Genomic DNA, 14087 nt, shown 5'->3' on the forward strand with positions numbered 1-14087 from the left:
GGCAGCACTTACAGAAACACGCGTGCACAAGCTAAAACTGCTCCTCCAGCAGCACACATCTGTCCGGACTCAGCTGTATCAGCCCCCCGTCCCTGCACGCGCAGAGGACCGCTCACAAGCGCACCGGCTGGCTGCACACGCGCAACCCTCCTCGTAACAAAGCCTCTATTCATCCGAGGATGTGCCGCTCCACCCGAGTGGAAGGGGAGCTTCCTCGAATTGCTCCCGCATCCCCTTCGCTTTCTAAGCCTGTACGTGGCTCTCATCTTCCGCAGACCCTACGGCTCTGAATCCTGCAAAAAGTCAAGGAGCGTAACAACCGAGAGCAAAACACATCCTTTCCTCGGAGGTCAACGGAAAACACCTGCAAATTCAGCAGGAGGAGCTCGCAGCAGAGCAAATTCAGCAAGCAGAGCAGAGTTCGGGGTGTCTCCACCTACTCCCCAGCACAACCTTACCCTAATACCTCCCCCGGGGCCAGCATTAGGGTTTCTGCCAGCGGAGGGGGGTGGATCCAGTTCCCCTCCCCATGGCGATCCCTACCTTGTGACTGGAACGTGTAACCGGGAAAGTTGCACGCAGCCGCAGTGAAGATGACAGTCCACATGAGAAGCCTCCAAGCTATTGCCATGGTTAGCGATGCTTGTCTCAGTGCAGGGAGTATTGTGCCAGCCGAAAGGGCGCTGTCCCAACATGTCTCTCCCTCGGCCACCGCTTATGTAGAGACAGGAGTCCTCGGTCCCTCCGTAGGCATCCTCGGCCGCTCCGTGCTCTCCCCAAAGCAGCGAGGCCGAAGGTGTCTTTGCAGCGTGCTGTGCCCGGGCCAGCGCAGTGGGGTCAGCATGGGCTAATTCGAACCGCAGGCTCTCGGTGGCATTGCCCCTGCGGAGGAGAGGGTGGGGATGAGTGAACGGGAGAGACGGGCAGAGGGGAAACAAAGGATGGAGGAGAAGGAGAGAGGGAGAAAACGGTGCGCAGGGCGAATGAGGAAAGCCCGATCTTAGAGAAGGGCAGAGTGAGATGGAAAGAAAGAAAAAGGAAGGGGAGGAAAGGATGGGAAGCGAACGCAAATCCAATTAACCACCTCAGGTCACAGCACCAGAAAGCCGCGTTATCCTGCTACGGGGACACTGCACACCCGGGTGCTCTCCCAGGGGTGAACTCTGCTCCCAGGGCAGCCCCTGCACCGCTCTGACAGCAGCACTAAAGGTTTGGTATATACCTCATACCAGAGGAAAGGAGCTCAGAATAAACGGGAACCCTTTGTCCTGCGGCAATGCCCATGAGGAAGTGCAGACCGAACCGGGACCTGGTCTCGGTTACCCGATCTCTTAAAAGAGAGCATGAAATAAAAGCATTAGCAGGGTGGTAGTGAGCAGCAACCTAGAAATCCTTTCTACTCCAGTTCCCCTGGCTTTAAAATACACTTTAATGACCGTCACTGCACTGAGAGAAGCGCACTTGCTCTCAGAGTGCATTGGCTAAACCTAAAAAAGTGACTGAAAACAAAGGACCCATTCAGTGAACTCACCCTTACCCTCAGCTCTATCCACAAATGGATCGTGAGATTCCAATTGTATTTGTTATTTAAAATGATTTGCTAATTGCTTCAGTGAAAGATTTTTGGCTTGCAGATAATTTCCACTCAGTCTGAGGCAATTATACAAAACTCACATAGTGCTGGAGAGTTGCATAAAGCCTGTGGTTTTTGTTTCTATCCAGCGATTAGATGACGTATGCAACGAATATGGCACATACCTAACTACCGCCCGGAGAATCCCAAATATCTGAACAGCGATGCTCTGCTCGAGAGCAGCCCCGCAGCAAAACGCAAACGTTCCTGCAAAGGCGACAGATAAATACATACTGAAGTCTGACTTCAGACGGGTGATGCAGCAATGACTTGCACAGCAGCAGACGGTGCTGAGGCACGGCAGGGAAAGGCAGGACGGATGCTCCTGAGCTGCTGGGAAGATAAGGCTCGGCTGGAGAGGGGAGGATGGTGCTCTTTGCAAAGGTGTCAATAGCCATAGCATGTGTGTGGTCCTCATCCCAGTAAGGAAACATTTGGAATAACGTCATTAACTCTTGCCTCACTCTGCTCTTGTGCGTTTTAAATAGCAAAGAGTAAGCACTGGCTAGAGCGCGGGAGAGCCCGGCTCCTCCTCGGGTCTGCCACGCTCCCCTTCACCTCGTCTCCCCAGGGGAGTCTGCAATTTATTGCTACTTCTGTTTTCCCACCTTTACTATGCAGTTAATGTTATTTGTGCTGCGGGGGCTTGAAATAACACCCATCACCAGAGACTACGTAGGCGAGGTACAAGAAGAAATCAGAGAGATGAGTCCTTCCCCAATAATTAAGCTAAATAAGTTAACGATTTTTCTCTACTAGACAGAAATGCTGGCAGGATTAATTGTGCATCTTTAAATCACAATTTGGAGTTTCATATTGAAATGTTAAGATTTTTAACTGTTTATTTACGGTTAAAAATGGCCAAAGACCATCAGTGAGGCCTTGGGATGGTCTCCCCAGTCCCATCTGGTGCCACTTGCCAGGCTGGTTTCTGCAAAGCCCGGACACAACACCCACCACAGCAGCCTCGAAGACTGCGCATGCGATCAGCAACCGTGAGAATAAACCCCCTGAGTGGGGAAAAACTCTCTAAATCTCATCTCGTGCTGCTCCGCTCACCAGCAACAGGTAAAGGGAGGCAGACAGTGGAGGCAAGAGGGCTGGCAGGACTTCTTCTGTCCTCTTCCACCATGACACGAGGATGCCGAGATCAGCACTGCGGGTCCACGAGGCCATGTCCAGGTGGTGACAGCATCCTTTGTAGCATCACCCCCCAGCTGCGGTGCAGAGAGGGCAGAGCTGGGGCTGCAGCAATTGCACGGCCGAGCACTGCGGCTGCTGCGAGCTGCTCTGTGCCTGCTCCCTGCGGGGCTGCGGGAAGTGAACTGGAAAAGGGAGAAGGTGAAACGAAAGCCGGGCGTGCTGCGGCCCTCTCCTAAGTCAGCATTTTTCAGCATCTATTAAATCTCGAGATTCCAGCTTTTAAATCCTGTCACGGCTCCAAGGTCTGCAGACAGAAAGCCGCTCAGCTGAAGTATATTTTCTCCTGGGCTTCACACTACTAATTTTTCTTGTTTTCCAGCTGTTGAACCCGCTTCCTCAAGGCTGTCATTATTTCCCATCCCTCCTCCACCTCTCCGCGACCCTGGGCTGCGGCAGTCACGACCGGTGCCCTCATCTCCCCTCTGCCCTTCCCCTTCGGCCCCGGCTCCTCAGCGTCCCCCGGAGCAGGGGCTGGGAGGGACCCCGCAGCCCCGACCCTGGGGGAAGGAGGCATGTTTGGAGCAGCACATGTCAGGAATTACAGCTGCAAAATTCCCGTAAGCCGAGCTGGGGGAAGGGCCCAGCTTCGATTCCTCCCCACACATGGCAAGGAAAACATGGCCCCTTCCCAGCGGCGCTTCGCTTCTGAGACCCCGACGAGCCCGTCTCCTGCAAGAGCAGGACCCGTAACAGGGAGGAGAGAGCTGGAGGAGCGCGGGCTCCGCGTATAAAGTTTTCCATAACCTCAGTTTTCAGATTTTGCTTTCCGAGCAGCAGCGACCGGCAGGCGCGGACAAGCCCGAGGAGCCCAGGCCCGTGCGGGGGGCGGCGGGACGCTGGGGGCTCGCGGGCCGGGACGGAGGGGCTGCGGAGAGGCCTGGGGCACGGGGTGACCTCTCCGGTCTCGTGCCTCCCTCGCTTGGGCCGGTTCTGATTTGCTCCTTCCCGAGGAATTCGTTGTCCTTGGCAGGCGCCCCGCGAGCGGCTGACGCTCCCCGCTCCCCGCGCCAAGGTGGCTTTCGCCGCGTGAACCCGTGGGCCGGGCCGCCCGCGCGAGGAGGCGGCGGCGGCGGCGGGGACAAGGGGAGCGGGGGACGATGCCGCCGGAGCCGGTGGCGGCTTCGAGGTCGCCTCTTCCCACACCAAAAACACGTGAGAAGGGGAGGGGGGGGGGCTGGGGAAGGGGTTTCAAATTCGAGCTGGAATAAAGCAAAAAGAGAATAGAAAAAAGAAAAACAGATGACAACTGTTACTAATTTCAACATCGGGGCTGCAGACAGAATTCCCTGAAAGCCCGGCTTTTTGGCCGGGGAGGCAGCTTTATGGGAAGGTAATAGGAAGCAGATGGGCTCTGCGCGGGGCCAAGAGGAAGGTTCAAGGTGCCTCCTAGTGCAGAGAAGAGGAATTTAACTACTTTTAAAGATGCAGGGCCCGGCAGCTTCCAGGTTTCTCATCCAACTTTTGCAAATTATGAGCTCAGGTGTCCCTTTTCCCTTTTTTGAAAGAGAAAGAAATACAAACACAGATTCCTGCTTCCAGTTTTCCCCGGTGGGAGGAAATACTTGCAGCGCACCCCCCCAGTCCCCAGCCCTTCCACCGACATCTTCCCGACATGCGGCGCCTGCGAGCAGCGAGAGCAGCGAGACCAGCGCCCCGCAGCCACGCCGCTTCACCCCGAACAGCGTTTCTGGGCTGTGCTATTAGCAACAGCGTTAACGAATGAATGAAAGTCACCGGCCCTCACAGTTATTTCTTCTTTCTTCTGTAAAACAGGGTACCAGCACTTCCTAACCACGCCGGGGTTGTCGCGATGCCACGTCCCACAGCTTCGGCCCCGGCTCCCTCCTGACCCTGCCAACTGAGCAGCACTTCAGACCTGCTTCATGGAGGCCCACAAGTTTTGGCTGTAAACCCTCGGCTGAAATCTACTTCCCAAATACTGCCGCAAGGCAGAAGGGTAACTCCTCCCCGCGGTCTCCAGGGACTGTCCCAGTTTCAGCCCATGCTGCCCCGCTCGGGGGACACTCAGAAAACCACCATGTGCCTGTTGCTGCCTGACGCGCAGAGCTGAGCGCCGTGAGGGTCAGAGCAAGGGGACATCCAGACCCCCAGCCCCATCCCCACCTCCCTGCGAGCACGCGGGGGGGACGCTCACAAAAAGCACGATGGCTGAGGAAATTGTTTAATTGGGGACTGGAATGTCTTAAAAGCAAAAGCCCTGGTGAGCTCTGCCAGCCAGAGGCTGAAGGCAGCCCTGCCCGGGTCTCCAGAGACAACTCAACGGCACCTTTGGGCGGTCAGCCTCGCAGAGAGCTGCACGTGTCGGTGGCCACCTCCGGCACCAAGGTCTCCAGCGCACAACCGAAGGCAGGCAGCAGAAAGCCACCCCCGGTGACCCAGGCCAGCCTCTTCAGCATAAGGAAACACACAGTCAGATGGCTCCAGCCAGATTAAAAAAACCCCACATACGAAGACCAGTGTCTTCAAGAAAAATTAGTCATTTTCTCGCCCGTTCAACCATCAAACATCAACTTCCATGCAGCTGATCTGCATGCCTAATTTAGCAGACTTCTTGGTCCAGATCGGAGGATCGGGCAATGTCAGCCAGTCGCTACCGCAGCAAGCGGGAAAGGCGGCGGGGGATGAGGAAAACCACCGACGACACTCCTGCCTCCTTTCCTTGAAACTGCTCCCGAATCACTTCTCATCATTTCGACATCCCTCCTTCTCACCACCCCGACTCTGCGCACCCCAGGGTACGGCAGCGGCAGGTCCCTCCCTCCTGCGCGCTCGCTGCCGGCCGGGGGCTGCTGGCCCCGCTGCGCTCCCCTGGGGCGGCGGGCGTTTCATGCGTGCGCAGTCACCACCCCGGCTCCCGGCAGGTTCCTGCACGTTCCTGAGGACAGAGTCAACTGCGCTGCTCCCCCCTGCCATGCTGCACCTCCCGCGGGCAGGGGCTGAGAGGGCCGGGCAGGCGCTGAGCACACGGGTGGATGCAAAGCTTCCCAAGACTTCCCCGGCTTTCAGTAAAAGACCGTCCTGATATTCCCGACAAAATATTTGGCTGGACTGCTAAGTTGAAAACATGCTGAGTTGCAGATGGCAGAAGTCTTATTGCAGTCATCCTGCCAGCATGACAGGACTTCCACTGGGAAGTCATTTCTCAGCTGTAGAGTAGCATTATGGGTTAAAAACAGAAAAATCAGCATTAACTAATCAGCAGCTCACTGCTAGGAGCATCGGCTGCAGAATGCGAAAAATGGGTTAAAGTCACAGGTCTGCAGAACTAAAAACAAGAGCTTGAACCGTAATCTGCTTTGCTGCTCCAAGCCTGGCCTCTCTGGGGGCACGGCAAGCAAAGAATGAGAAACACGTAGTTATCACTGTTCACCAGAAAACAGCAGCCTCCAGCCATGGGATGGTCCCTGCCTACACTGCTCTACAGCAACCCTTTAGGACCCCTCGCCATCCCTCCGGCTGCTCAAGCCCACGCTGGAGGAAGGACAAGGGCTTTTGCCTTTCCCTTCCTTGCTGGCATCCACCGGGCTGAGAGGGGACCTACGACACTCGCCGCAGCCCACCTTGCCTTAGGGGCTGTTTCATCTCACCCTAAGAGCCATTCTTTGCAGATACCCATCCCAGCGACTGCGGGGTCAAATTTAGGAGAGGAGAAATGCTGCTTTCGCACTGTTAAAATAAGATCCAACCCCACCCAAAGGTGCTCACCAGCAACGTGGGAAATCCAGACTGATGCTGCCAGTCTGAACCCGAGAGGCGAGGGGTCTGAGCCCGGGTCTCCGTCCCCCTGCCAGCACCCTGGTACCAGCCCGGGTGAGGAGGGGAACACCCTCACTGCCTTCGGACCCCCAGCTCCCCCTCGCAGGCTGGCTGCTGCACTCCACGCCGGGCCCTGCTGCGCTCTGGCCGGGCACACCCTCTATCCCTTTGTACAAGCGAGCTTCACAGGGCTTTGGGCTCACTCCAGTACTGTGTGGGAGTATTTTTTTTTTAATTTTTTTTTTTTTTTTAAAAAACACGAGAATTGTTTTACAGTCAAGTCTATTCAGTGCAATCTTAGTGAGGAAAGGACTGAATTACCCCCTTGCTCCTCTCCAAAATCCAGCGGGATCTTTAATTTCACCAGCAAAGGGGCAAAAGAAACCCATGACAAAGCGAGGGTATACGAGCGGAGAGCTGGGAGCACCGACCTCTCTCTGACACCGACTGCTTTGCTTTCTGGAAATACTATCTCTCTGTTACATAAGGATCTGGCCCTATCTGGAGAGCTGGGGTCATTGCATTTCTCCAAGTGTGGTAAAATGCTCGGAGGTCCTCAACAGGAAAGCACGAGAGAAGCGCCAGCTCATATCATCATCAGGGAGGGGTGTTCGGCACGGGGCAGTGCGAGCCCCAGGGCTGAGCCCAAATCTAGCTGCTAGACCAGTCAACTTCAGCCAGATGTAAGGTGGCTACCGGGCAACCCAAGGCTCCCAGCCTTGGCCTTCTTTTGCTTTAAGGAGGTGACTCCACCAAGCAGGTCCACTTTCAGACGGGACTTATGCAATAGTTTGGAGCCACTCCATGTGACCCAGACTTGCTGGCCCCCTGCCACCACTCTCCTTGCTGCCTTCAGCCATGCACAAAACAGCAGAATTAAAAAGACGACCGAGCGGTCATTAAAATAAAGTGCATCTCGCCTACCATAGTGCCCCTGCCAACTACCCACATGCACCATGCATGTAGGTACGCACATGTCTTCCACATGCATGCAGACCACGACTGCAGCTGTTTGTGTGTGGCTGCGCACGAGGATACACGCTATCTGTACGAGGATACACACTACCTGCAGGCACATCTGTGTTCGGTACCCACACGTCCCTCTACATGCCACCGTGCACCGCCGATACCTCGAGATATGCCACGCATGAATGCTGGTTTTGTATCTGGCATCTCCACGTCTGCGTGACTGCTTTCTGCCTTCATAAAACTACCCCTTCTCTCCGCAGGGTTCAGCGCAGCCAGAAGAGAATCCAGATCTCCTGGGCCTCTGCACGAGTAGCTCCCTCCCCGTGCTCCTACTGCTTCCTCTGCACCAGCATGGAGCAAGCAACACGGCTCTGCTGTGCTTGGGATACCAGGAAACCGCTCCAGGCTCTCGGGAAGGCCAGGAGCACTCACACCTCTGAGCAGGCAGGGAAGCAGCTGCAGCTGCAGCCACTGCACCAGCCCGGCGCAGCCATCTGCATCCCGGCAGAGCCGGCTCCCGCAGCAGCCCTTCAGCAGTCTTTGCGCTTACACAACACAGCAACACAGGGCACCGAGCCCTGGGGTTGCCTAAAGACAAACACCCTCCTGCGCCAACACTGAGCTCCGCTCACCTGCACAACCGCCGCCGGCTCCCTCCAGGAGGGAGCTGGTGTGAGAAAGGGATGTGCTGTTTGTCCCAGTTCAGGCAGTAGCACGTTTTATACGGTTATACCTTACAAAGACCTGTCACAGCTCCCATGCCGAGTGTGGCACCCTAAATTTGACTCCTTCATCAACCTGGCCCTAGGGCAGGGCCATACCCCACACATCTGTAGTGCCGTACCTGCGCTGGGACCCTGTGACAAAGACGCGTCTGGTCACCAGACTGGCAGTGCTATGGGGGAGGGCAGAGCCCTCTCATCGCCTGCCCCACCACATGCACCCATGGTACAGCACAGTCTCATCTGCTGAAGCTGGAGAGCCAAGACAGCCCCACTGAGCTTCCCAGGAAGAGCATCTGAGGTGATTCCCGTTACCCAGAAGGGCTGTGAGAAGCACCATGGGACCTGCAGTGAGCACAGAGATCAGTAGCTCCTTCTACCGCCACAGCACAGCGGTGTCTAACGCTGCACCCAGCACAGTCCTGGAGAGGGGAAGGGATCCACAGCATTGCCTGTCTCCAGCCCCCCTTGGTGATTTGGTCCTGCCAGACTGAATCAAAGAATAACTGAGGTTGGAAGGGACTCGAGGGGATCGCTGGTCCCACCCAACTCTCAGAACAGGGTTAACTTTGACATTAGGTCAGGTTTGGATCGCAAAACCCAGGCTGTCTCAGAGGGTCACATGCAGAGTGGCTTGGAGGAAGCACAGCGAGCTGTGGAGCAGGACCCTAAAGCAGCAAAGTCAGTTTGGACCACGCTGTCCTTCCAGGAAATCACAAACTTGTCCTTTAGAGAAGCGGCTGCATTGTGGTGACACAGAGAAAGAGAGAGGAGCCCTGGCTGGCCAGAGAGGTGGCTCGTCCTGATCCGCTCTACCTGCCTCGCCGCCTGCCTGGCTGTGTGCGTCCAGCGCCTCGGCACCGAGACGTGCAGGCTGCACCCAGCCTCCCCGGGCATCGAGAGCACGGTAACGCAGACACACAGCCTACCTTCTGCTGCCGATCCCACGGCCTCCCCGCCTTTCAAAGTCTCCCTGCGAGCAAGTGAATGCCACCGGCCTCACTCCGCAGCAGGGGAAACCAAAGCAGAGAAGTGATTTGGCGACAGCCAAGCAGGCAATTTGTGCAAGAGCATGGGGGCCCTCCCCATGCAATCACCCTGGGACCCCCTTTGTGCAAGGCAGGGTGACCATGACAGCGAGCACCCACAGACCCCAGGACACGTTACCACGGAGGAACGTGCCAGGGGAGCTCTGCAGCGGGATGAAGGCTTGCAGACCACATCGGGCTATGGACTTCCTCCAGCCCTTACAGATCTGGAAGATCTGCAGATCGTTTCCAGGCTCCGGCTCCCTTAAGCGAGCTCCGTGAGATCTGCTGTGCAGAGAGTTTATGGGCCCTTTTTCCCTCCCTGCAGATTCTCTCTTCAGGGAAACATATGGCCCAGATGGTTTGGATTTGATGGGGTATGGCAGGGTGCAACAGAAAATATGCCAACTCACAAGCATGTGTGGCTTCCTAACGAGGAAGCCCCAGCCCAAAGGCCACTGAGTACATCTCTCTGTGCCCGGCCGTGGAGGAGCTGCCTTCATTTATGGCCAGGGAATGAAAAGTCGCTAACCCCGACAGGGCTGAACTCATCGTTTGCGCTGTGGTTTTGACCGAAGCCACTTCAGGGTCTTGGTCCTATTGAGGTCAGTGGCACAACTCCCACGGCGGGAGGCCAGGATTTCACCCGCGAGTTCAGCTCAGCTGGAACTAACATTTATGAATGTTTGAGTTCAGAAGGATTTGCAGAACTGCACAGGAATAGATTCATTTTAACTCATTTTCCCTTTAAAAATGAAGCTACAATGGAAGAGAAGGAAACACAACAGCAGCAATGGGATGATAAACAGAGGTGGGAAGACACTGAACAGTCAGACATGGCATTCCCCGAGCATACTTTTCCCTGCCTGGGAGAATGCAGAAGGTAAGAGAGTAGCAGCAATGGAGCAGCCGGACAGAGACCCTGCACTTAACACATGCCACGGCCATTGCTCCCTGAAGTCAGATGGAGCTAAAATATTTTGGCAGAGTTTCTCAGCGGAGAATCTCCCAATTCTGGAATTGGTTGCAGACTTAATTGAAGGCACTAACAGTAACCAAGATGGGAAAACTTGCTTTGATGATGTCCCTTTAAAACCTCCTTCAGTGCTGAAAAATGAGTCTGTATCCAGGCTGGTGGTTTTCCATGTTTCTCACTCCCCAATCGCTGCATGAGATCCGACCCGCTTAGATTCCCAGGAAATGTTTGTAACTGCTCGCCCTGCAAACATTTCCTATGGTGGTGGGGTCAAGCGAAGATCTTTTTGACTCGCCTATCTTCAGCACATCTGAGCTGACATCATCCAAATCACCAGTGAATTGTTTCTGAAAACTTGACAAATTTGGTCCAAATTCTGTTTGTTTTAAGTTCATTTGTGTTAACTCGAGATCTGGGCAGGACAGGACGTGACAAACACATCCTGCGGTGTTTCTGGCTTAGAATGAACTAATTGCTGGAAACTTGGCAAGAAAAGTAGTTTTTGGAGTTGGGGGTTTCAGATAAGCTTTAGATAAGGTCTTGAACAGAATCATCCCCTGGGTGGGCCTGATGCAACCTGCGCTGAAAAGCCCTCCACGGAGCTGCTCCTCTGGGCAGCTGAGCCCACGCTGCCTCTGGACCAGGGCTCCACGTGATGATAAGCACACTTACTCCTCCCCGTAACAGTCTCTGGGTGGCCTTGAGCCATCAGCGATAACAGAGCCTCTCACGTTACAGGTTTGCATGTTGGTACTTAAAAGGCCTCTCGCATGACTGGCAGACACTGTTTATGTTGAGCAGGCAATACCTTCCCTTAGGGCTACGCTTCACCCCATCGACTGCTCGCTCAGTTGCGGCTTATCGAGGTCTTCCTCTGCCAAATGAAACAGTTCAGCCCTCGAGCCTTATCTGGGAAAAGCATGATTTACAGGAGATGACAGGACCTTTCCCATTCCACCCAACAAGCAGCTGCTTGGGGAATGCAACTGGAGACACACCGAGGAGCGCTGGAGGTTTTAGGGATCTAAGGAGAAGAAGGAAAGGAGAGGGTGCTGCCGTGGGGCGAAGCAGGAACAACGGGATGCCGAGGATGGAGCAACCGGAGCACTCGGCACGTTCCATATATGGAGAAACTTCGTGATACTGGAACAACCTCCCAAGAGCTGGAGGAAGCCTCACTGACGGAGGCATTTCAGACTAGTCCGGGCAGGGCTATGGCGAGCAGAGCCGAGGGAACACCCCTGCGCCGGCTGGGGAATTACCTGGGCGCCCGACAAAGCATCTCCCCTTCTACCATCCGCAGCGCAGGGGAGACCAGAAATGAACAAAGACTTCAGAAATCCTTCTGCTAGCACCCGTCATGCACTAGATCGCACGCTGTCACCACGTGAGCTCTGCTAACAAGAATATTAACGAACAGAATAAGAAACAGATCTCTGGTGTGGCTGAGCTATCTCCAGCCAATATGGGTACTGGCATAGACGGAAACAGGAAAACAAATGCCCCCCCCCCCCCCCCGAGGTTTACATCCCTGCACACGCTTGACCGGAAAAGTCCCCAAAAACGAGACTCCGTTTGAAATTTTAAATTTTGCCGCACAGCCGCAGCTGGCGCCGAAGCAGGGTACCTGCCCTGGAGCGCGGCTCCGCGCTTCCCTTTTGGTTTGATTCTTCCCCTCTGGAAGAGATTTGCCAAGGTTATTTTATAAACTCTTTTCTATTTATAGCACAGCTCCTTCAGCTCTAATGAGATAATCTTCTGGCATTTCACCATCACTAATATTTACTTTGATGTTTAAAATAACATGTTCTGAGGGATTTGATCTTTTTTAAAAAAAAAAAAATCACTTTAAAACATAATCAAAGCAAAGAAATATATGACTAGTGCAACGGGGCCGAATGCCTGCTGATGCACACGAAGTTAATGACATTGCAACTTTTTCAGGGCAGTTTATAATCCTCTAACCCCATCGTACAGGAGGGAGAGAGGCACTGGCAGCTCCTGAAGATGGAGAGAGACAGCGAAAGAGGGAGAGGGAGCGCAGTATGTGTTTATTCTCAGGAATGAAGACAGCAAGGAATGTGTAATTCTGCAACAGGGATTATAGCTGTTGCTTTCTGTAATTGAGAGTTTCGCCCACGGCAGCTATGCATAAGAGAATTATATTCTAGAGCAGCAAACATGCGATCAGATGGCTTAATGCAATAAAAAAAAGTGGAGCGGTGCGGGGATGGGGGAGGCGAGGGAGACAGCGCGCGAGCGCAGATGCCTGACTCCTGCTGCCTGCAGACACTTTGAAACACAACCCTGCGTTTTTATGGAAACTCTGAATGTTGGAGAAGGGTGAACATGGTTTTCATTCTCATAAATGTTTTTCCAGCGTGCAATGCTCTTCGGGCTCATTCCTTCTCCAGGGAGACGGTTCTGATTTCAAAGAACATTCGCATTCCCTCCACCCCAGACCACCCCTCTCCAACCTCAAAGAGTCTTCTCTGGAAAAATTATTTTAAAGAGTGTTTTACCTTTTCTAGTGTTTTCCCTTCTTTCTTCTTTTTCCCCTTTTAATTCCTTGAGCTTCTTTTTTTTTTTTTTTTCTTTTTGCCAGCAGCAGCCAAAAGCTTCTCTCTCCCCCTCAGTCCTGCGCGTGTCAGAAAGTTTCCAGGCTGAGGGTTTATGTCGCCTTCCTCAATAACCTTCTTCTGTCAGACCCAGGCAGCGCTGGAGCTAGAGGCTTTGCTAAAAAGTCTCCTTTCAGGAAGTGAGCAGTAATAAGAGAGCGGCTCGGAGGCAGCATGTATAGGGGCTGCTCAAAAAAAAAAAAAAAAAAAAAAAAAAAAAGAAGAAAAAAAAAACTTTGTCAGGAATTTTGCCAGGATTATCAAAAAAAAAAAAAAATCCCCAAACCCACAAGGCTGTAAAAGTCCCGCCCTGACTGCTGACATCAGTGCAGAAGGCAGGTCTTGCCTGCAAGAGTATAAAACTAATGAGCAAAGCCTTTCTGCAAGGGAGCGGGCAGCTGCCTTCCCCGGGCAGCCCCGGCTGCGAGCAGAGCCCCAGGGGCGATGCAGGCGGCTCCCTGGCCGATAAAACATCCCAATAAAAGCGATAAAGCGAAGAGGTCATGCTGATGGTGGCAGGCGGCAGACAAAACAGATAAAGCAAGCCAGGATTTTTGGCTTTTTCCCCAACAACGAACACCACTCCCGTCCTTCATTTTAACCGTACCTTTCAAAATGCTTTTAAAAAGCCAGTGCGTATCTGATGAAATCTCCTTAACAAAGGCAGCTGTGCTCTACAGTACTGTTAGGTATTGGCTTTAAATTTAAAAAAAAAAGCCCTCAAGAATTTGCTAATGTTTTAAGAAGTTCCTTCCCTCCCAAGTTACATCATTTTCGCCCTGCTGGCTCCTGTGATGCCATAATTTCTCTTGTTCTGCTGCCACCGTGGAGTGTCCCACAGAGGACAATACATTTCTAAAGTAAAGAATAAACATTACAAATAATAAAATACTGCTTGTTTAAAAACAAAGCCCTCTCAGGACACATAAAACAATAAGCAACAATAAAGGGCAGGAGCTCATTTCCTTCTTCCTTCTGAAGTCGTCTTTGAGATTAGAAAGCTGAATATGGGAGCCTTGGTAAAGAGAGAATTACCTGGTAATTCTGCAAATGTTACAAAAACGGGTCCTTCCAAATTGCCATGCCCTGCCCTGCTTTTCTCTGGATACAGAGAGGAGCCCTGGGGAGGGACACAGGGAAAGGACGGCAGCACCAGGCAGC

At 53.5% G+C, this 14087-nt stretch overlaps 1 protein-coding gene across 1 annotated transcript in view; it reads right to left on the reverse strand.

Annotated features, from left to right (window-relative positions):
- The window catches only part of ADAMTS10 (ADAM metallopeptidase with thrombospondin type 1 motif 10), a 59461-nt gene extending 45652 nt beyond the window's left edge, over positions 1 to 13809 (reverse strand). The window contains exons 1-2 of the mRNA XM_075175176.1: positions 12831 to 13809; positions 544 to 882 (exon numbers count right to left, since the gene is read on the reverse strand). Of these exons, the coding sequence (XP_075031277.1) occupies positions 544 to 631 (88 nt within the window). The 5' untranslated portion in view covers positions 632 to 882; positions 12831 to 13809. The remainder of the gene's footprint in view (positions 1 to 543; positions 883 to 12830) is intronic.
- Positions 13810 to 14087: the final 278 nt, after the last annotated feature.

Source organism: Calonectris borealis, chromosome 28 (assembly GCF_964195595.1).
Source record: "Calonectris borealis chromosome 28, bCalBor7.hap1.2, whole genome shotgun sequence".
Classification (NCBI taxonomy): domain Eukaryota; kingdom Metazoa; phylum Chordata; class Aves; order Procellariiformes; family Procellariidae; genus Calonectris; species Calonectris borealis.